Source organism: Pollachius pollachius (assembly GCF_949987615.1).
Source record: "Pollachius pollachius genome assembly, chromosome: 6".
Classification (NCBI taxonomy): domain Eukaryota; kingdom Metazoa; phylum Chordata; class Actinopteri; order Gadiformes; family Gadidae; genus Pollachius; species Pollachius pollachius.
The window spans coordinates 3,047,594-3,071,170 of NC_136939.1; the positions used below are offsets into that span (position 1 = coordinate 3,047,594).

Consider the following 23,577-nt stretch of genomic DNA (forward strand, 5'->3'; position numbering starts at 1 on the left):
TTGATGACGCAAGCAAAGTAAAGCGAGTATCATTTGGTGGTCTTACTGCTTCGTTAATAGTTTTAACATGTATAGCGTTCTAAAAAAATCAAGACTATTGTTTGTAACAGCCTTAATCAACTCAACTCAACGTTTGTTATAGGAGCTAAATAAGAATGGGTCAATAATAATAACCACAACGCGTGTGATTCGGATATAACGTTGTTTAATCATCTATTCACTGTGAATGTCTGGGATGAGAAGAGGTTATAAGTGTAGCGCCCGTTGATACCACTAGGGGGGGCCCGAGTCTCGAGCTAATATCCTAACTATAAAGAGTTCTCCATAGAGACTAACCAACGTGATATCAACTCTTGACCTGCAGGTCCTATAGGCCTCCATATGGTGAGGTTATTGCATAAAGTGGTGAAGAAGGTGCGTTAGTAGAGGTGTGAGGGGCAGAGGCGTCGTGAGGGACAGCCCAGAGAACGGAGCCAGGAGGCCAGCATCGCCTCAGCGATGCCTCATTATTAATTAATATCGGGGTGAATTAACGATATTAGCTTATAACGTCCAAATATGATGTCCTCTCTGTTGACCTGTGGTCACCTGCCCCATCGCGTCTGTGTTTTACGGGCTTGCACTTGGAAAACAGGAGGCAGGAACACTGAATATGGTTAAGTGTCTGCGCTTTCGTTGTATTAGATTCTCAGTGCCAGAATGTATATCTGATACCTAGTTACACGACAAGTTTCTCTCGCATCACAATCTCTCTTCCTCCATCTCTCTCACAGGCCTTCACAAAGTCCTTCTCACTTTCGCTGTCTTAAATATTTTATATGATTAAAACCCCAAAAGCTTTGGAGTGTGAAGATCCAGGTTGATATTACGGGTTATTCCTCCTCTTCCCAAGTTATTTCTGACATGATGATGATGATGGAAGTCAAGTTGAAGATCAATAGAACAGAACTTTAAACACTAGAACAGTTTAAACCCTTGTTTTGAGATCCGCAGAAAGACTACAACAGAACTAAAGAATAGAACATTATTAACTGCTGTAGCAAGAACTATACATTTACAATACGGTAATTAAACTAAAACCAGCTAGATTGTACCACATCACACAACTCATAGTAAAACATCATCTTACACAGTATAACTTCTAGATGCAACTCAAAAGACAATTCAAAACAACTCCCAACATACAATTGACTGCGCACAACGAGAACTAAACCCTGTACAACTAAACACAGATAAACCAGATATACCCAGCTGAGGGGGGAGGTGGATAAAGTCGCATGGGGAAGGAAGACGTTGATACAGGAAGCTCAGAACAAAGGTAGGAAGCCAGGAGGGCAGAACAACAAGCAGATAGGATCACAAGGTGACGGAGGTGATGGAAAGAGATCTGGAAGGTGTGTGGAACCCCTTAGGTCATCAGCTACTTGCCGGTTGGGTTGGTGGTGTTTGGGTGGAGTTGATGACGGGTAGGGTTGGTGGTGCGTAGGGGTTGGTTGTTGGGGTTGAGGATGAGTTTGCTGGGGTTGGTGGTGTTTGGGTGGGGTTGATTGTGGTTTTGGTTGAGGTTGGGTGGTCTACTTTTCCTCCTCTCTTCCACCTCCTCCACCTCCTCTCCGCCAACAGTGTGTCTCTGATTATATGAAGCAACGGAACAGTTGGTGTAGAAATAGAAAGCAGATCATGGGAAACAACTGAGGGGTGTCAGGGGTCAGGGGGTGAGCTGGACCAATCAGAACGTCAGGGAAAAGAGTGAGAGGGACAGAGAGACAGAGAGAAGGAGTGACAGGGAGAGACAGAGAGAAGGAGTGACCGAGGGAGAGAGACAGAGAGAAGGAGTGACAGAGGGAGACAGAGAGAAGGAGTGACCAAGGGAGAGAGACAGAGAGAAGGAGTGACCGAGGGAGAGAGAGAGAACGAGTGACCGAGGGTGAGAGAGAGAGAGAGAGAAGGAGTGACCGAGGGAGAGAGAGAGAGAGAAGGTGTAACCGAGGGAGAGAGAGAGAGGAGTGACCGAGGGAGAGAGAGAGAGAAGGAGTGACCAAGGGAGAGAGAGAGAGAGAGAGAGAAGGAGTGACCGAGGGAGAGACAGAGAGAAGGAGTGACCGAGGGAGAGAGAAGGAGTGACCGAGGGAGAGAGAGAGAGAGAGAGAGAAGGAGTGACAGAGGGAGAGAGAGAGAGAGAGAAGGAGTGACCGAGGGAGAGAGAGTAGGAGTGATTGAGGGAGTTCCCCAGCTCGATGACATCGTTCACATTCCTTGGGTTCAGAGGTTTTGATGAACCCGGCAGGAGATGGAGAACGTTGTGTTCCTACTAATGAACAGAGGAGCAGTGGTGGGGGAGGGAAGGGTGGAGAAGGAGGAGGAGGAGGGGAGGGTGGGGGAGGAGGAGGAAGAGAGGGGGGAGGAGGAGAAGGAGGATAGGAGGATAGAAGAGTTGGGTAGGAGAGCGGGAAAGGCTGGAGGAGAGGTGATCTAAAGGAGGTCTCAGGAGCAGCAGAAGTGAGGAGGCCCAGAGGAGGAGACATCCTTGTCTGACCTTGCTCCTGGTCACCACACCTCCGGTCTCTCCACCCTAACCTAGGGGACTCCACCCTAACCTAGGGGACTCCACCCTAACAGGGGGGGACTCCACCCTCCCAGCCGTGGCTTCTCCGTCACCCCAGCCGGGACCACGTCTCTCCTCCAGCTGCTGATCAGCTGCGGGTTGTGAGGATGAGGAGGATAATGGGGATGATTTAAGGACTTGTTATTGGATGAAGAGGGACCTCCATGGAAGGAGTCGGCGTGTTCACTCATGTCCCCTGGATCTGGCCCCGCCCGGGGGAGAGAAGGGAGGGAGGAGAACTATAGAGAGAGGGAGAGAGAGGGAGAGGGAGAGAGAGAGGGAGAGAGAGGGAGAGAGAGACAGAGGGAGAGGGAGAGAGAGAGAGAGAGAGAGGCAGAGAGAGAGGGAGAGAGGGAGAGAGAGAGAGGGAGAGAGAGTGAGGGAGAGAGAGGGAGAGAGAGAGAGAGGGAGAGAGAGAGAGAGTGAGGGAGAGAGAGGGAGAGAGAGAGAGAGGGAGAGAGAGAGAGAGTGAGGGAGAGAGAGAGAGAGAGAGAGAGAGAGAGAGAGAGAGTGAGGGAGAGAGAGAGAGAGAGAGAGAGAGAGAGAGAGAGAGGGTGCGGCAGAGGCAAAGAAGGAATGTGGCGGCGCCGGGGTCACGTGATGGCAGGTTTTTTTAATCAGCTCTGTCGGTGATTTCATGTTAGCAGAGCCATGCGTTTTTCCCTCCCAGCTTTCTCTCTACAGCAGCATACTTTCCACTGGCTGACGTGCTGCTGGACTTCCTGCCCTTGTTTTAGTTTGAGAGAGGGAGGGAGGGAGAGAGAGGTAGAGAGGGAGGGAGAGAGAGAGAGAGAGAGAGAGGGAGAGAGAGAGAGAGAGGGAAAGAGAGGGAGAGAGAGGGAGGGAGAGGGAGAGAGAGAGAGAGAGGGAGAGAGAGAGAGGGAGAGAGAGAGAGAGAGAGCGAGGTAGAGGGAGAGCTAGAAGGGTCTCCCTGACCTCATGAGTGAAGACGGATCAGCGGTATGAACCAGGAAAGCTGTTATTGTTGTGTGTGTGTGTGTGCGTGTGTGTGAGTCGGTGTGTGCGTCTGAGGCTTATGTGTGTCTGTTAACATACTTCTGTCTGATCTCCCCAGGGACAAGACACACTGAGCAGGAGGAGGAGAGAGGGAGAGACAGCGAGGGGGCGAGAGAGAGAGAGAGGGGGGAAACAAGGACAGAAGTGTGTGCAAGGAGCTTCAGAGCGCAGAAAAGTAGGAGAAGAGAGAGGAGGAGGTTATCGTACGTCGAGGAGCTCGTGGTCGGAGGCGGATGAGGAGAGGCTGAGATTCGTGCAGGAGTAGGAAGAAGAGCAGAAGGAGACCAGAAGGAGACCAGAAGGAGACCAGAAGGAGGCCAGAAGGAGACCAGAAGGAGCCCAGGAAGGGACCAGGAGAAGACAAGGAGGAGACTAGGAGGAGAACAGAAAGGGACAAGGAGGAGACCAGGAGGAGACTAGGAGGAGACCAGGAGGAGCAGCAGAACCAGAAGGAAACATCTAAGCTCACGCTGGCTCCCCAACCACAGGCCAGAATGAGGTACCAGGCCCGGGTAAGACCCCCTGGATACACACTGTATACATCTACTGGGTACACACTGTATACATCAACTGGGTACACACTGTATACATCTACTGGATACACACTGTATACATCTACTGGATACACACTGTATACATCTCCTGGATACACACTGTAAACATCGACTGGGTACACACCGTATACATCTACTGGATACACACTGTATACATCTACTGGATACACACTGTATACATCTCCTGGATACACACTGTATACATCGACTGGGTACACACTGTATACATCTACTAGATGCACACTACATGTATATACTTACTTATACATGCCTACATCATCTGTAATTGTACGCTGCTTCTCTACTGCACCCATGTGTTATGCAGAGCTGTGTCTTCAGTGCTTCTACTCTTTATGACTCTCTACTCTGATCTGCTCTACAATACTGTTACTCTCTTCTGCTGGTCTCTATTCTACTGTACTCTCTGTACTCCACGCTCCTCCACTCTCTACTCTGATCTACTCTACTCTATTATACTCTACTGTTACTCTCTTCTGCTGGTCTCTATTCTACTGTACTCTCTGTACTCCATGCTCCTCCACTCCCTACTCTGATCTACCAGGAGCACAACAAACAAACAAACAGACAAACAGACAACACATCGTCCATGGCCCTGCCAGCCGCAGCGTCTTCAGAGGAGAGTCACACGCTGGAGAGCCTTGCTCCCATGACTCAGGAAGCATCTCACAGCTCTCTGTTGTCGTCTTAATGCTGGCATGCTGCTCGTCATCAGGAGACGGGTGGTAGTCTGGGGGAGGTGGTGCTGGTGGTGGTGCTGGTAGTCCAGGGTGGAGCCGGCTATGGAGGACGTGGTGGTGGTGTTAGTCCAGGGTGGAGGTGGATGTAGTAGTGGTGGTGTTAGTCCAGGGTGGAGGTGGATGTAGTTAGTGGTGGTGGTTATCCAGGGTGGAGGTGGATGTAGTTAGTGGTGGTGGTTATCCAGGGTAGAGGTGGATGTAGTAGTGGTGTTGCTAGTCCAGGGTGGAGGTGGATGTAGTTAGTGGTGGTGGTTATCCAGGGTGGAGGTGGATGTAGTAGTGGTGGTGGTTATCCAGGGTGGAGGTGGATGTAGTAGTGGTGGTGGTTATCCAGGGTGGAGGTGGATGTAGTAGTGGTGGTGTTAGTCCAGGGTGGAGGTGGATGTAGTAGTGGTGGTGGTTATCCAGGGTGGAGGTGGATGTAGTTAGTGGTGGTGGTTATCCAGGGTAGAGGTGGATGTAGTAGTGGTGTTGCTAGTCCAGGGTGGAGGTGGATGTAGTTAGTGGTGGTGGTTATCCAGGGTGGAGGTGGATGTAGTAGTGGTGGTGGTTATCCAGGGTGGAGGTGGATGTAGTAGTGGTGGTGTTAGTCCAGGGTGGAGGTGGATGTAGTAGTGGTGGTGGTGGAGGTGGTGCACTGCGGGGGAACTGCAGTCCTTATAAGGCCGCCAGAGCCCCAGCCGTGGAGGTTAGTCAGCCGGCACTCAGCCAAGGCCCGCTCCTAGGTAACGAGGAGACGGTTGTCAACACACTGGGACCCGGAGGGGAACATAATACAGGCCTCTTGCTGCAGGCTCTGACACGGCGCCCAGCCCCTTGCTGTGGCCCTGTTTCTGGGGGCAAAGCAGGTGCCCCCGGGCGCCGGACCAGCCAATGTCGTCATGGCAGTGGTTACGCGACTGGGAATGGGACGTCCTTCTGTCCGTCGTTCGTTGTGTCCGTGGCGCTCTCCGAGTGTCCTGCAGAAGATATAAATATCAGCTGAGTCACGCGGGAAACATCTGTTTGGTCTGCTCCCCATTAGGAGATCTCTGGGACCAGCGCTCACATTCCTACTGGTATACAAATGTTGTACACCAGTACACATGGTATCACCAGTACAGGGACCAGTACGGGGACCAGGGCTCACATTCCTACTGGTATACACATGGTGTACACCAGTATACACATGTTGTCCACCAGTACAGAGACCAGTACAGAGACCAGGATCCTGTCCTACTGGTACACACATTGTCACACTAGTACAGGGACCAGTGCTCCCATTCCTACTGGTTCACACAGGTTGTTAACCAGTAGAGAGACCAGTACAGGGACCAGGACCAGAAGCTCACCCACGCATTGATCCCAGCCTGTGAGCCTAGTGCTGGTCCGTCTGATAACACGAGGACCAGTAAGAGCCAGCAGAACCTCTGGTGCGCTGGTGATGAGTCCGCGCTGAGGGACAGCTGGCTGCTTTGGCAGGTTTGGTTTTCATGAGATCAGATCACATGGCTGTAGAGATATGTTCACAGGCTCTGCTCGATACACAAATGCTGAATTCCCCCCATTTAAGGAAATTAAACCAAAGGAAAGGTTTCAGAGAATGAGTCACGTAGCCATCCTTCTAAAAGAGTCCGGAGGTTGTTTGGGGCCTACTAGAATTAACGTGCCCAACGTGTTTATGGTCTTGTATGCATGTTTGAGGTATTCTAGCTTAGCATGTTCTTAGCGTTTTCAGGGTCTCTTAGCTCTTAGCTTTGCATGTTTTGGTCTGGAAGCTTACCGTGTTTTAAGCGTGTTTAAGATCTGGAAGCTGTGTTGTATTTTGTGTGTTTCTGTGTGTGTGTGTGTGTGTGTGTGTGTGTGTGTGTGTGTGTGTGCATGCGTTTGTGTGTAAACCTGCATGCATGCGTGTGTGGGTGCCTGTGCGTGCGTCAGTGTTTGTGTGGGCAGCGTGTGTGCGTGCGTGTGTGCGCGTGTGTGCGTGTATGCGTACCTGTCTACATGCGTACATGCGTGGGTGTGTGTGTGTGTCCCATCTGCCTTCCCTGGCTGCGGTCCGGTGTTGTCCTGCTGTTGTTGCAGGCTCTCAGTCTGGAGATAAGGAGGTTCTGCTGACCGGAGGAGGCCCCCGGGGAACGGCCCTTTGTTCGGCCCTGTTGAGATCTGAGTTCAGGATCTCTGATTCAGAACCAAGCTGGAGCTGTGGGCTGCACCCAGATAGTCCACTGCAGGGGTTCCCAACCTGGGGGTCGGGGCCCACTTGGGGTCCCCTGGTGCATATGGGGTCACAGGTGGTGGCTGGCATAAGCTTTAGATGTTCGATGAGCCATTTAGCAGATACATGTTTTTTTGACGGTCTGTATTTACAAACTGACGGCCCGATGATTCACAGCCCCGAGCAAACAACGACTAACCACGTGGTGTGGAGTGGAGTGATGGTCCCCGGGACATTGGTCTCACCGGCTCACAAGCGTTGGAGAGCTTCAGGGTTCAAGGGCCGAAAGGTTTGGGAACCACTGCTACTGGACAGTGTAGAGGAGCGGCCCTCAAACTATGGATCAGGAGCCCCAATGGGTCGGAATCCAGTTGGCGGTGCGTCATGACCTGACAACACAGAGCACTCTGGACACTCTGAACACAGAGCACTCTGAACACTCTGAATACAACCCTCTGAACACTATGAGCACTCTGAACACAACCCTCTGAACACTCCAGAACGTTGTGTACACAACAGAACACTCCAGGCCAGCCTTCCCCAAACTTTATGTCATGAGTTTTTATTGGGTTGCCATTTGGCAGAGAGAAATGCATAACGAGGCTCTGAAATAATTTTCCCTAATAAAAATATAGAGCGTTCTATTTTGCTACACTGTTTTTCAGCTCAGATGTTGTGTGCTTCACCTTAGCTCCCCCCCCCCCCCCCCCCCACTACACGGCCCTTTATTTTGGCCTGCTTATTAGATTCCCTCACTCTCAATCGCGTGCTCGCATTGATTTTCCCCATCCCCGGATCAGGTCTTCAGTTCCTCGCGTCACGTCGCTAATCAGAGCGTGAATATCTGTTGAATAGCCAATATCTTTAGAACAAACAAACAAAACACTTTCAAACTACATGAGCTGCGATTGAGATGTGTGATTATGTGAATATGTCCCCACAGCAGCGCTATGCTGCTGTACATTTCACTTTCAGTATAGATGATGGCGCGGTATTACATATGTTATTGTAAAACGCGTGGTGGACTACGCCCACTCGGGCCAGCCACTAGACGCTGAGGAACTAACCTGTTTTACACAGCCTCTCAACAACAACGCATGACTGGCCAACGGCAAAGGCTGTTGACCAGGGTGCGAAATACCCAGTGTGAAACAGGGGAAGTTCTGCACACAACAGAACCAGTGGTCCTTAAGGAAAGGATCACTGGTTCTGAGGTGTTCTGAGTGTTCTTGTGTGTCCAGAGTGTCCAGAGTGTTCATAGTGCTCAAAGTGCTAAGGTAGTTAAGAGTGCTCTGGCGGGTTCAGAGTGTATAGAGTGTTTAAGTGTTTACGTGTTCTGGAGTGTTCAGAGTGTTCAGGTATGTTTAGAGTGTTCAGAGTGATCTGTTGTGTTAAGAGTGATCAGAGTGATCTGTTGTGTTAAGAGTGTTCAGAGTGATCTGTTGTGTTAAGAGTGATCAGAGTGATCTGTTGTGTTAAGAGTGTTCAGAGTGATCTGTTGTGTTAAGAGTGTTCAGAGTGATCTGTTGTGTTAAGAGTGATCAGAGTGATCTGTTGTGTTAAGAGTGTTCAGAGTGATCTGTTGTGTTAAGAGTGTTCAGAGTGATCTGTTGTGTTAAGAGTGTTCAGAGTGATCTGTTGTGTTAAGAGTGATCAGAGTGATCTGTTGTGTTAAGAGTGTTCAGAGTGATCTGTTGTGTTAAGAGTGTTCAGAGGGATCTGTTGTGTTAAGAGTGTTCAGAGTGATCTGTTGTGTTAAGAGTGTTCAGAGTGATCTGTTGTGTTAAGAGTGTTCAGAGGGATCTGTTGTGTTAAGAGTGTTCAGAGTGATCTGTTGTGTTAAGAGTGTTCAGAGTGATCTGTTGTGTTAAGAGTGTTCAGAGTGATCTGTTGTGTTAAGAGTGATCAGAGTGATCTGTTGTGTTAAGAGTGTTCAGAGGGATCTGTTGTGTTAAGAGTGTTCAGAGTGATCTGTTGTGTTAAGAGTGTTCAGAGTGATCTGTTGTGTTCATAGTGATCAGAGTGTGCAGTGGGTGGGGGGGGGTGTCCCATGGACACAAGATTGTCTTTGGAGTCCCAAGAAGAAATAGTTGAAGAACTCCGGGTGCATTTTAGTGGTCAGGGTGTGGACTCCCGGCTGAAAGGTTCTGTGTTCGATTCCCTCATGTCTACCTTTGGGCACCCTAGATGCCCTAGCCCCTAGCTGGATGACATGGACCTGAATTCACTGTCTAACCCCGATGCTCCTGCTCCTCAATGACATGGATCTGAACTCAGAGTGAGTCTCTTTGGATAACCTCTCTGATAAACGACTCATGGCTCCACCTGTGTGAATGAAGTCAGACTGCAGACTGTTTAGCTGTCTGCAGTTGAGTTGACATGTACACACACACACCCACACACCCACACCCACACACACACACACACACACACACACACACACACGCACGACTTCTCTCTCTGTCTCTCTCTCTCTGTTTACTGTCTGAATTGTTAAGCCTCTGGCCTTTGGAACTGTTACTAGTCTGATTGTGTGTGTGTGTGTGTGTGTGTGTGTGTGTGTGTGTGTGTGTGTGTGTGTGTGTGTGTGTGTGTGTGTGTGAGAGAGCGTGTGTGGGGGTTTCCACATCAAAACATTTAATTCAAGGGTGTTGTTTTTTTGGTGCGTCATTAACTCTGAATCCCATGCTCCGTCACAGATTAGGAATATTCACTGTTGCTTTTGAATGGCTGTACACGCTCCCTTTTAATCAAGACGATCCTAATCTTGATCTGTGAGTCACGTTGCACTCAAACTAACCACCAAGCTGCCAGGATCCAATGCACGAGACCTCTGGCGGCCTCTGCTGGTCAGATGGTTGTAACTGCAGCTTGAGTTTACATTAATATTGTAACTATATTAAAGTAGTAGTGCAGTGCAAATTTAGTTAAGCAAACCAGTTCTTATCTCAACACGCGACTCCACCTGGCCTGAGAGGCAGAGGCTCCCGGAGGAGGTCTTCCGGTGGTGTTAACCGTGCTCCTCCTCCTCGCTCCTGCAGGAGGTGGGGGTGGACGGGCGGGTGCGTCTGGTGCTGGAGGGGGCGCTGACGGCCCGGGACCGCGTGGGCGTGCAGGACTTCGTCCTCCTGGAGAACTTCAACAGCGAGGCTGCCTTCATCGAGAACCTGAGGAGGAGGTTCACCGAGAACCTCATCTATGTAAGTCACTCAGTCAGTCAGTCAGTCAGTCACTCACACTCAGTCACTCAGTCACTCACACTCAGTCAGTCACTCAGTCAGTCACTCAGTCAGTCACTCAGTCACACTCAGTCAGTCAGTCAGTCACTCACTCACTCACTCAGTCAGTCAGTCAGTCACACTCAGTCACTCACACTCAGTCAGTCAGTGAGTCAGTCAGTCACTCACTCAGTCAGTCAGTCACTCACACTCAGTCAGTCACTCAGTCAGTCAGTCACTCAGTCACTCACACTCAGTCACTCACACTCAGTCAGTCAGTCAGTCAGTCACTCACTCAGTCAGTCACTCAGTCAGTCAGTCACTCAGTCACTCACACTCAGTCACTCACACTCAGTCAGTCAGTCACTCAGTCACTCACACTCAGTCAGTCAGTCAGTCAGTCAGTCAGTCACTCACACTCAGTCAGTCAGTCAGTCACTCACACTCAGTCAGTCAGTCAGTCACTCACACACACACACACACACACACACAAGCACAAGTTGAATAAATACATCACACGTAAGGGACAATGGAGCGGGCTCATTATAGTCACTATCATGAAATGAATACAATTCTATTTAAGTAATGTGTGTTGCAGACCTACATGGATTCGGTGCTGTATATGTATAACCTGTGTGTGTGTGTGTGTGTGTGTGTGTGTGTGTGTGTGTGTGTGTGTGTGTGTCACAGACCTACATGGGGTCTGTCCTGGTGTCGGTGAACCCCTACAAGGACCTGGAGATCTACTCACCGCAGCACATGGAACGCTACAGAGGAGTGAGCTACTATGAGATCTCCCCCCACATGTAAGACTGGTACCTACCCTACAGGTTAGACTGGTACCTACCCTACAGGTTAGACTGGTACCTACCCTACGTGTTAGACTGGTACCTACCCTACGTGTTAGACTGGTACCAACCCTACGTGTTAGACTGGTACCTACCCTACAGGTTAGACTGGTACCTACCCTACAGGTTAGACTGGTAGCTACCCTACAGGTTAGACTGGTAGCTACCCTACAGGTTAGACTGGTACCTACCCTACAGGTTAGACTGGTAACTACCCTACGTCTTAGACTGGTACCTACCCCACAGGTTAGACTGGTAGCTACCCCACAGGTTAGACTGGTAGATACCCTACAGGTTAGACTGGTAGCTACCCTACAGGTTAGACTGGTACCTACCCTACAGGTTAGACTGGTAGCTACCCTACGTGTTAGACTGGTAGCTACCCTACAGGTTAGACTGGTAACTACCCTACAGGTTAGACTGGTAGCTACCCTACGTGTTAGACTGCTAGCTACCCTACAGGTTAGACTGGTAACTACCCTACGTGTTAGACTGGTAGCTACCCTACAGGTTCGACTGGTACCTACCCTACGTGTTAGACTGGTACCTACCCTACGTGTTAGACTGGTAGCTATCCTACCCTCAGACTGGTAACTACCCTACCCTTAGACTGGTACCTGCTTCAATTCCCACTGGCAACACACCTGGACAGTGTTTTGTGAGATGCGTGGGTGTGTGGATGGAGATATGAACCAGTATTCAGTCAACCACCACGGGGTTCTAGTGAGTGAGCGTTGGCTCTGGCGCTGTCGGGTTCCTGGGACAGAATTACCAGCAGATGGACGGCCGACCATGACCCCACACAATAGGACCATTACCAGGACACACACACACACACACACACACACACACACACACACACAAATACACACATGCACACACTCAGCCTCAATACAATGACCTGATACGTTGGACCATTACCAGGACACAAACACACACACACACACACACACACCAAGCCGCGGTCCAATGCAGCTCAGATGATGGAGCAGAGTAACCAGACCCCGACTGCGCCGGCGGCAGGTGACCAATGGGAGGCCTCGATCATGCTTCCTGTCACCGTGGAAACGTCCAGATGAAAGTCCTGATTGGCGGTCTTTGTCGTGACAGTCTTGACGAATGAGCCATGAAATATGTCCACATTGTGGTGGTCGGTACAATCGGTCCGGAGGTCCCGTAGTCCGGGCTGGTTCCATCCGGCTGGTTCATCCGGCTGGTTCCATCCGGCTGGTTCTTTCTGGCTGGTTCCTTCTGGCTGGTTCCATCTGGCTGGTTCCTTCTGGCTGGTTCCTTCTGGCTGGTTCCTTCTGGCTGGGTCCTTCCGGCTGGTTCCATCCGGCTGGTTCCATCTGGCTGGTTCCATCTGGCTGGGTCCTTTCGGTTGGTTCCATCCAGCTGGTTCCATCCGGCTGGTTCCTTCTGGCTGGTTCCATCCAGCTGGTTCCATCCGGTTGGTTCCATCTGGCTGGTTCCATCCGGCTGGTTCTATCCGGCTGGTCCACCTATTCCCCACAACCTGCAGTCATCTAGTGTAAAGCGTACGACCAGGTCATTGAAAGAGGTTCACTAAATGAAACAATAAACTAAATAAAGATAGGGGAAAAGTGATGAGTGAAATAAAATCTGAATATCTGTTTATTTGAATATGTATGAATGATATGAATGCGGTACCTTCATGAGGTACCAGATCTTGACTCAGTGCTGGAGGTACCAGGCTTTATCACAGCCCTGGAGGTACCGGGCTTTATCACAGGCCTGGACGTACCGGGCTTTATCACAGGCCTGGAGGTACCGGGCTTTATCACAGCCCTGGAGGTACCGGGCTTTATCACAGGCCTGGACGTACCGGGCTTTATCACAGCCCTGGAGGTACCAGGCTTTATCACAGCCCTGGAGGTACCAGGCTTTAGCACAGCCCTATCAGTGTATGTGAATATATATGAGTGATGTGAATGCAGTCTGCCTGTTATGTTTGTAGAGTGATCGAGTCGGACAGTAAGGAGACTAGTCATACTAACTGAAGCTCCTCCCCTGTTCCCCATCAGCTACGCCCTCTCAGACAACACCTACCGGGCCATGAAGACCTCCCGGAGGGACCAGTGCATCCTGATCTCCGGGGAGAGCGGCGCCGGGAAGACGGAGGCCTCCAAGAAGATCCTGCTGTACTACGCCGTCTCCTGCCCCGCCCACCAGCGCATGGCCTCCCTCAGGGACTGTTTGCTGCAGTCCACCCCCATCCTGGAGGTACCCGACCTCTGACCTGTCTCTGTACTGTCTAACCCCATCCTGGAGGTACCCGACCTCTGACCTGTCTCTGTACTGTCTTACCCCATCCTGGAGGTACCCGACCTCTGACCTGTCTCTGTACTGTCTTACCCCATCCTGGAGGTACCCGACCTCTGACCTGTCTCTGTACTGTCTTACCCCATCCTGGAGGTACCCGACCTCTGACCTGTCTCTGTACTGTCTTACCCCATCCTGGAGGTACCCGACCTCTGACCTGTCTCTGTACTGTCTTACCCCATCCTGGAGGTACCCGACCTCTGACCTGTCTCTGTACTGTCTTACCCCATCCTGGAGGTACCCGACCTCTGACCTGTCTCTGTACTGTCTTACCCCATCCTGGAGGTACCCGACCTCTGACCTGTCTCTGTACTGTCTTACCCCATCCTGGAGGTACCCGACCTCTGACCTGTCTCTGTACTGTCTTACCCCATCCTGGAGGTACCCGACCTCTGACCTGTCTCTGTACTGTCTTACCCCATCCTGGAGGTACCCGACCTCTGACCTGTCTCTGTACTGTCTTACCCCATCCTGGAGGTACCCGACCTCTGACCTGTCTCTGTACTGTCTTACCCCATCCTGGAGGTACCCGACCTCTGACCTGTCTCTGTACTGTCTTACCCCATCCTGGAGGTACCCGACCTCTGACCTGTCTCTGTACTGTCTTACCCCATCCTGGAGGTACCCGACCTCTGACCTGTCTCTGTACTGTCTTACCCCATCCTGGAGGTACCCGACCTCTGACCTGTCTCTGTACTGTCTTACCCCATCCTGGAGGTACCCGACCTCTGACCTGTCTCTGTACTGTCTTACCCCATCCTGGAGGTACCCGACCTCTGACCTGTCTCTGTACTGTCTTACCCCATCCTGGAGGTACCCGACCTCTGACCTGTCTCTGTACTGTCTTACCCCATCCTGGAGGTACCCGACCTCTGACCTGTCTCTGTACTGTCTTACCCCATCCTGGAGGTACCCGACCTCTGACCTGTCTCTGTACTGTCTTACCCCATCCTGGAGGTACCCGACCTCTGACCTGTCTCTGTACTGTCTTACCCCATCCTGGAGGTACCCGACCTCTGACCTGTCTCTGTACTGTCTAACCCCATCCTGGAGGTACCCGACCTCTGACCTGTCTCTGTACTGTCTTACCCCATCCTGGAGGTACCCGACCTTTGACCTGTCTCTGTACTGTCTTACCCCATCCTGGAGGTACCCGACCTCTGACCTGTCTCTGTACTGTCTCACCCCTACCTGCTCCTTAATGACCTGTCTCTGTACTGTCTAACCCCTACCTGCTCCTTAATGACCTGTATCTGTACTGTCTAACCCCTACCTGCTCCTTAATGACCTTTCTAACCCCTACCTGCTCCTTAATGACCTGTCTCTGTACTGTCTAACCCCTACCTGCTCCTTAATGACCTGTCTCTGTACTGTCTAACCCCTACCTGCTCCTTAATGACCTGTATCTGTACTGTCTAACCCTTACCTGCTCCTTAATGACCTGTCTAACCCCTACCTGCTCCTTAATGACCTGTCTCTGTACTGTCTAACCCCTACCTGCTCCTTAATGACCTGTCTCTGTACTGTCTAACCACTACCTGCTCCTTAATGACCTGTCTCTGTACTGTCTAACCCCTATCTGCTCCACAATGACCTGTCTAACCCCTACCTGCTCCTTAATGACCTGTCTCTGTACTGTCTAACCCCTCCCTGCTCCTTAATGACCTGTCTCTGTACTGTCTAACCACTACCTGCTCCTTAATGACCTGTCTCTGTACTGTCTAACCCCTACCTGCTCCTTAATGACCTGTCTCTGTATTGTCTAACCCCTATCTGCTCCACAATGACCTGTATCTTACAGAATAAATGGTTGTTGTTGTTGTTGTTGTTGAACTCACATCCTCCCTTGTGATTCCCGCCTTGTCCTCTGGGGAACGCTGTTCTTCCGCGACCAGGCCTTCGGGAACGCCAAAACACTCCGCAACGACAACTCCAGCCGCTTCGGGAAGTACATGGACATCCAGTTTGACTTTAGGGTGAGCCAAACGTTCTGGGTGGGAACGCTGATGTCCACAGTCTACCTGTAGGCCTTCTAGAGCAGGCCGACCCCTTGGATAAAGGCGGTTGGCCTTTATCCAAGTAGTGCTTATATTATTGCTATGCAAATTAAATATTAATTTCATAATTTCATTGTGTTAAAATCTCATTTAAATTAAATACACGCTTGGATCCCTTGTATATTTCTGGGATCATCTCAGTGTCTTGTTGCTTCATTGGAAGTGAATCGCGTACAAGTGTCTGACATTCCCCCGGCTGTCCACCAGGGGGTGCCGGTGGGCGCTCACATCCTGAACTACCTGCTGGAGAAGAGTCGCGTGGTGCACCAGAACCACGGCGAGAGGAACTACCACGTGTTCTACCAGCTGCTGGAGGGCGGGACTGAGGAGCAGCTGCTGCACCTGCACCTGGACAGAAACCCCCAGAAATACCTCTACCTGGTCAAGGTGTGTGTGTGTGTGTGTGTGTGTGTGTGTGTGTGTGTGTGTGTGTGTGTGTGTGTGTGTGTGTGTGTGTGTGTTCTAGTACTGTACACAGTTCAGTTGAATAATTTATGCTATAAATATAAACTTGAATATTTTATAATTAGGTGAGTGCTGCATGCATCGCTCAACTATTGTTCTTCTTAAGTTTTATTCTTTCTTTCTTTCTTTCTTTCTTTCTTTCTTTCTTTATTATTCTCTACAAACTTTGGGACCCATCTACTTCCTCAATTTTTCACCTAGAGACTCCACTCCAATTTTTAAATGTTCATATTAGCTTGGAATCACGCGCTTCTTTTCAGACTTTTTAAATATTTTATACTTTTTAAGATATTATGCTTTTAAAGTACTATTTTTTACAATGGAAGTCATTCTCTGACACATTCTCTGACACTACTTCAGACTTCGTAACTTGGTCAGTATTTTATCGTTAACCTTCGTTCAAAGGTTTAACAAATCCACACACTTGTATCTTCAATAATCTTCGATTACCTTTATACTTTTTCAAAATCCCAGTTTAAGTTCCATGTCGGCTTGTTTTCAGTTGGTCTCATTGATTTACGCTGAGGTTAGAGCGCGAGGACGTGCAGGCAGTGTTGCCAGATTGGGCCGTTTTCCCGCCCAATTGGATTACTTTTAATAAAGTTAGGCTGGGAATATTAGCATTAGGCGAGTACATACAATTTCGGCTGGTTTAAAAAAAAAAAATAATAATAATAATACAGCTAGTACCACTAATACTACTATCTTCCAGCTTTGTTGGAATAACATTTTAGCTTCCAGCTTTTGTAACAATGTATTTCAGCACTTTGCTTCTTCATATAATGCAATTCAGCGTCAGTTTTAGATTTCAGCTTCCATGTTTTTTAGCAGTGCACTGCAATACATTTGACCTTTCAGATTCTTCGGTTCAATTCCCTTTACATTTCTGCATTTTTAGAAATGCTTTGCGCTTTTCATTCCGCTCTCACTTTATTTGTTTCCAAACATTTAGATTTCTTTAAATGGTGGGCATGTTTACATTGTTTACTCCATTTAGACTCTGTTCAAATCCCTTCACTTGATTTTAACCATTTAATGGTTAAATTCTTTATGTCTTAATCTATGTGGCTTTATTAAAACATATTTTCTACCTCACTTTGTGCTACAGCACTCACCGCATTTTCTGCAGAAAAGGCATTTTCTAGTTTAACCTACTATACTGTGATATACAGTAAATATGAAATAGTGAAGTAGTACCCTGTAAAGAAGCATAATTATACTAAGGTGAAGTCGTTGACTAACTAATAATTAATTATATATATATGTATGTATGCATACAATAAAACCCTCTGTCTGAAGATACAATATACTTATAATACACCATATATATTGTAATATATTGAGCCTTATTCAACCAGTGGCCATGTTGGTTCCACCTAAACGCTTGGGGAGCTGAATGAAGAATTCCTCATTCAGTCCCTAGTGATGGATCCAAGATGGCCGCTAGGTGAGTGCGGCCCATAGCAGTGCTGTCTGTGTGCAGGGAAACTGTCCCAGAGTCAGCTCCATGAACGATAAGAACGGCTGGAAGGCCCTGATCAAGGCCCTGTCTGTCATCGGCTTCACCGAGGGAGAGGAGCAGGTAGGAAACCCCCTCGCACGCACGCACGCACACACACACACACACACACACGCACACAAAGACACACAGACACTGACACATGGACACACACACACACAGACACTCACACATGGACACACACACACACACACACACACACAAACACACACAAAGACACAGACACACACACACAAAAACACACAGACACACACACATGGACACATACACACACACACACACACACACACACACACACACAAAGACACACAGACACTCACACGTGGACACACACACACACTGTGATGACGCGGCTATTGGCGCGTCCTCACGCGTCCGTATTGAGGCCGCACCGGGGCATTTATCTTGCATGCAAGAGTAAGCGAGAGTAATCAAGTTTCTGCATTATGTTTGGGATTTGATGTATTATGCGATTGTGGGGCGGGTTTGCGTATTGAGTGGTAAGAAAACAAAAACTGCTCACCGCCGTTGTCAGCTGTGCGTTCAATGCGGCTTCTAAGAAGCGCGCGCCCGGCTGGGGACAGCTATATGGTGCAGGGGCGTGCGCGAGTGACGCCGTTGCGTCTCCGTGAAATCAATTATCTTTATTTGAACATGTACTTTGTAAGTAGTGGCGTGTGTCCACGCAAAAATAATAACTAAGGTCTGATGTAGTTTAAATTATTATAGGTACGTTTGTTTTGACCAGTTTGATGCATATTTAGTTGATTGATATGTAAACACCCCCGGCGATATTTCATGGATTGGTATGTACCAATCTCGGGTGACCTGACGAGCAGATATAAGGGAGGCGTGTCAGTCCCGAAGGGGGAAGCTAGAAGGCGGAAGCTATGCCATGTGCTGCCTGTGTATTCTCAGTTGTATGAAAGAAAAAATGGATTAAAATGGATTCTAAGTAATTTTTGCTTCACTGCTGCCTTTTTGTGCTGAACCTAAGACCCTCGACATTCTACCCTTTCACACACACACACACACACACACACACACACACACACACACACACACACACACACACACACATGGACACACAGACACACACACACACACACACACACAAAGACACACAGACACTCACACATGGACACACACACACACACATACACACAGTCACACAGACTGACTGACTGACTGGTGACTGACTGACTGGTGACTGACTGACTGGTGACTGACTGACTGACTGACTGGTAACAGGGCGTGCCGTCCGTGTGTCTTCAGGAGCTTCTGGACGTCATCAGCAGCGTGCTCCACCTGGGGAACACTCAGTTCGGAGAGGAGGAGGACGGACAGACCTACGTCACCACGGAGATGGAGGTCAAGACCCTCACCCAGGTCAGCATGGCATGGACACACACCCTCAAACCGAGGCAGCCGCCCCCCCCACCCACTGGAGCTGACGACGGCCATCCTCCTAGATGACACTCTGATTATCATTAACTCTTACACTTGACTGACTGGAGCTGACTATGGGTTTGTGTTTGTGTGTCTGTGTGTGTGTGTGGATGTGTGTGTGTGCGTGTGTATCTGTGCATATGTGTGTGTGTCTGTGGGTGTGGGTGCGTGTGTGTGTGGGTGTGTGTGCGTGTGTGTCTGTGCATATGTGTGTGTGTCTGTGTGTGTGTGTGCATGCGTGTGTCTGTGTGTGTGTGCGTGTGTGTGGATGTGCGTGTGTGTGGATGTGTGTGTGTGCGTGTGTCTGTGTATGTGTGTGTGTGTGTGTGTGTGTCTGTGTGTGTGTGTGTCTGTGTGTGTGTGTGTCTGTCTGTGCGTGTGTCTGTCTGTGTGTGTGTCTGTGCGTGTGTGTGTGTGTCTGTGTCTGTGCGTGTGTGTGTCTGTCTGTGCGTGTGTCTGTCTGTGCGTGTGTCTGTCTCTGCGTGTGTGTGTGTGTGTGTGTGTGTGTGTGTGTGTGTGTCTGTGTGTGTGTGTGGATGTGTGTGTGTGCGTGTGTATCTGTGCATATGTGTGTGTGTCTGTGGGTGTGGGTGCGTGTGTGTGTGGGTGTGTGTGCGTGTGTGTCTGTGCATATGTGTGTGTGTCTGTGTGTGTGTGTGCATGCGTGTGTCTGTGTGTGTGTGCGTGTGTGTGGATGTGCGTGTGTGTGGATGTGTGTGTGTGCGTGTGTCTGTGTATGTGTGTGTGTGTGTGTGTGTGTCTGTGTGTGTGTGTGTCTGTGTGTGTGTGTGTCTGTCTGTGCGTGTGTCTGTCTGTGTGTGTGTCTGTGCGTGTGTGTGTGTGTCTGTGTCTGTGCGTGTGTGTGTCTGTCTGTGCGTGTGTCTGTCTGTGCGTGTGTCTGTCTCTGCGTGTGTGTGTGTGTGTGTGTGTGTGTGTGTGTGTGTGTCTGTGTGTGTGTGCGTGTGCGTGGGTCTGTGCGTGTGTGTGTGTGTGCGTGTGTGTGTGTGTGTGTACAGCTGCTAGGCGTGGACAGGGCAGCCCTCACTGAAGCTCTGACCCACAAGAAGCTGACAGCCAAGGGAGAGGAGGTGAGGACTCTATGACGCATCCGCTTGGTGGGTGGTGTATGTCGTGTATATATATATATATATATATATATATATATATTATTCGCCGAAGGCGAAGTGAATAGTGGTGAATAGCTATTCCCCACTATTCACGGAGCTTGAGGTGAATAATTGTTTTAGTATAAACTACACGTGAACACTCCAAAAATTAATGCGATAACACTTTGTGCCAGGATTTATTTGTTTTTATTAGCGGTTCATTTGTTTTCATTAGCTTGACGAGACCACCGCGCGCCCCCCATTACCTCAGACTCAATAACAAACCAGCTACAGTACAACTCAGATCATTCAACATCTATGGAAGCAAAACTGTGTTGCTCTTTTTGTGTTTTTAGGGATAGGATTTGGTGGAACTTCTTGTACTTTCTCCTCTGAAACGCTTGCAAAGCGGGACAATATGCGATGAAAACAATATCCAGAGTTTGAGGTGTCAATCTCGGGATATTGGGCAATATCCCGAGATATAACGACCCAATCGACCAATCAGATTGCGCCATCTTAGGAGGTTGACGTATAGCATGTTATATATATTTATATATATATATGTATATGATGTCTGTCCTCTCTGGGTTCCAGATGATCTCCCCCCTGACCTTCGAGCAGGCGGGCGCGGCCCGTGACGCCCTGGCCCAGGCCGTGTACGGCCGCACCTTCACCTGGCTGGTGGAGAAGATCAACCAATCGCTGGCCCTCCAGGTGAGCCATGCTGTGTGCCCTGGGGGGGAGCCCCTCCCTCTGTGGTGACGTCCGCTCTAAGGTACGGTGTGTGTTCCCTCCCCCCCAGGGCGACGGGACCCCTTGCAGAGACGGCTCCTCTGTCATCGGCCTGCTGGACATCTACGGCTTTGAGGTCTTCCAGCACAACAGGTGAGTCCCCCCTCACCCCTTCATCATCCACCCCCTCCCTCACCCCCTCACCCCTTCATCATCCACTCCCTCCCTCACCCCCTCACCCCTTCATCATCCACCCCCTCCCTCACCCCCTCACCCCCTCATCCTCCACCCCCTCCCTCACCCCCTCACCCCTTCATCATCCACCCCCTCCCTCACCCCCTCACCCCTTCATCCTCCACCCCCTCCCCCCCCTCACCCCTTCATCATCCACCCCCTCCCTTACCCCCTCACCCCTTCATCATCCACCCCCTCCCCCCCTCACCCCTTCATCATCCACCCCCTCCCCTCCCTCACCCCTTCATCATCCACCCCCTCAACCCCTCCCCTCCCCTCCCTCACCCCTTCATCATCCACCCCCTCCCCCCCTCACCCCTTCATCATCCACCCCCTCCCTTACCCCCTCACCCCTTCATCATCCACCCCCTCCCCCCCTCACCCCTTCATCATCCACCCCCTCACCCCTTCATCATCAACCCCCCCCCCTCCCCTCCCCACCTGATGGGACCAGGGTCCTAACCTGCCCCCCCCTCCCCACCTGATGCATCAGGTGGGGAGGGGAGCCCGGGTCCTAACGGCGTCTCCGCTCCCCCCCTCAGCTTCGAGCAGTTCTGCATCAACTACTGCAGCGAGAAGCTGCAGCAGCTGTTCATCGAGCTCACGCTGCGCTCGGAGCAGGAGGAGTACGAGACGGAGGGCGTGGCCGTGAGTGGGGGGGCCCTCGGGGTCCTTTGGGTTCAGGACCTTCACATTCTGCTCTGGTCTACCTGCACCACTGAAAGGAGCACGTCAAATATGGAGATTCAGTTTAAAGTATTGTCAGTTGTGTTGTGTTTTAACAGTTGATTATAATCTCTCTCCTCTCTCATCCCTTCTCCCTCCTCTCTTCTCTCTCCTCTCTCCTCTCTCCTCCCTCCTCTCTCTCCTCTCTCCTCCCTCCTCTCTCCTCTCTCTCCTCTCTCCTCTCTCCTCCCTCCTCCCTCCTCTCTCTCCTCTCTCCTCCCTCCTCTCCCTCCTCTCTCCTCTCTCCTCTCTCCTCCCTCCTCTCTCCTCTCTCTTCTCTCTCCTCTCTCCTCTCTCCTCCCTCCTCTCTCTCCTCTCTCCTCCCTCCTCTCCCTCCTCTCTCCTCTCTCCTCCCTCCTCCCTCCTCCCTCCTCTCTCTCCTCTCTCACCTCTCCCTCTCTCTTCTCTCTCCTCTCTCCTCCCTCCTCTCTCTCCTCTCTCCTCCCTCCTCTCTCTTCTCTCTCCTCTCTCCTCTCTCCTCTCTCCTCCCTCCTCTCTCTCCTCTCTCCTCCCTCCTCTCTCCTCTCTCTTCTCTCTCCTCCCTCCTCTCTCCTCCCTCCTCTCTCCCCTCTCTCCTCCCTCCTCTCTCCTCTCCCTCCTCCCTCCTCTCTCCTCTCCCTCCTCCCTCCTCCCTCCTCTCCCTCCTCTCCCTCCTCTCTCCTCTCTCCTCCCTCCTCCCTCCTCTCTCTTCTCCCTCCTCCCTCCTCCCTCCTCTCTCTCCTCCCTCCTCTCTCCTCTCCCTCCTCTCTCCTCTCTCCTCCCTCCTCCCTCCTCTCTCTTCTCTCTCCTCTCTCCTCCCTCCTCTCTCTCCTCTCTCCTCTCTCCTCTCTCTCCTCTCTCCTCTCTCCTCTCTCACCTCTCCCTCCTCTCTCCTCTCTCCTCTCTCTCCTCCCTCCTCCCTCCTCTCTCCTCTCTCTCCTCTCTCCCCTGTCCTCCCTCCTCTCTGCTCTCTCTCCTCTCTCCTCTCTCTCCTCTCTCTCCTCTCACCTCTACCTCCTCTCACCTCTCCCTCCTCTCTCCTCTCTCCTCCCTCCTTTCTCCTCTCTCTCCTCTCTCCTCTCTCCTCTCTCCTCTCTCCTCCCTCCTCTCTCTCCTCTCTCTCCTCTCTCCTCTCCCTCTCTCCCTCTCTCTCCTCTCTCCTCCCTCCTTTCTCCTCTCTCTCCTCTCTCCTCTCTCCTCTCTCCTCCCTCCTCCCTCCTCTCTCTTCTCTCTCCTCTCTCTCCTCTCTCCTCTCTCTCCTCTCTCCTCTCTCTCCTCTCTCCTCTCTCCTCCCTCCTCTCTCTCCTCTCTCCTCCCTCCTCTCTCCTCTCTCTCCTCTCTCCCCTGTCCTCCCTCCTCTCTGCTCTCTCTCCTCTCTCCTCCCTCCTCTCTCTCCTCTCTCTCCTCTCACCTCTACCTCCTCTCACCTCTCCCTCCTCTCTCCTCTCTCCTCCCTCCTTTCTCCTCTCTCCTCTCTCCTCTCTCCTCTCTCCTCCCTCCTCTCTCTCCTCTCTCCTCCCTCCTTTCTCCTCTCTCTCCTCTCTCCTCCCTCCTCTCTCCTCAGTGGGAGCCGGTGCAGTATTTTGACAATAAGGTCATCTGTGACCTCATCGAGGAGAAGCACAAGGGCATCATCTCCATCCTGGTACAGTAACCGTCCCCGTTTCCATAGCGACCCACGCACACTGTATCCATCCCTGCCCCTGTGTCTCCATAGCGACCCAAGTGCTTCTTAGGAGGGTTAAGGTGTTTTTATAGACACCGATG

The 23,577-nt window shown here is 50.8% G+C and overlaps 1 protein-coding gene across 1 annotated transcript in view; it reads left to right on the forward strand.

Moving 5' to 3' along the window:
- The first annotated feature begins 3,536 nt into the window (after positions 1 to 3,536).
- Positions 3,537 to 23,577, forward strand: part of LOC307076985 (unconventional myosin-Ic-like) — a 31,670-nt gene continuing 11,629 nt past the window's right edge. Inside the window, exons 1-14 of the mRNA XM_079738219.1 lie at positions 3,537 to 3,565; positions 3,681 to 4,134; positions 10,173 to 10,331; positions 11,040 to 11,155; positions 13,243 to 13,441; positions 15,436 to 15,516; positions 15,805 to 15,984; positions 17,546 to 17,644; positions 18,857 to 18,970; positions 20,047 to 20,118; positions 20,734 to 20,853; positions 20,942 to 21,024; positions 21,648 to 21,753; positions 23,375 to 23,455. Of these exons, the coding sequence (XP_079594345.1) occupies positions 4,117 to 4,134; positions 10,173 to 10,331; positions 11,040 to 11,155; positions 13,243 to 13,441; positions 15,436 to 15,516; positions 15,805 to 15,984; positions 17,546 to 17,644; positions 18,857 to 18,970; positions 20,047 to 20,118; positions 20,734 to 20,853; positions 20,942 to 21,024; positions 21,648 to 21,753; positions 23,375 to 23,455 (1,428 nt within the window). The 5' untranslated portion in view covers positions 3,537 to 3,565; positions 3,681 to 4,116. The remainder of the gene's footprint in view (positions 3,566 to 3,680; positions 4,135 to 10,172; positions 10,332 to 11,039; positions 11,156 to 13,242; positions 13,442 to 15,435; positions 15,517 to 15,804; positions 15,985 to 17,545; positions 17,645 to 18,856; positions 18,971 to 20,046; positions 20,119 to 20,733; positions 20,854 to 20,941; positions 21,025 to 21,647; positions 21,754 to 23,374; positions 23,456 to 23,577) is intronic.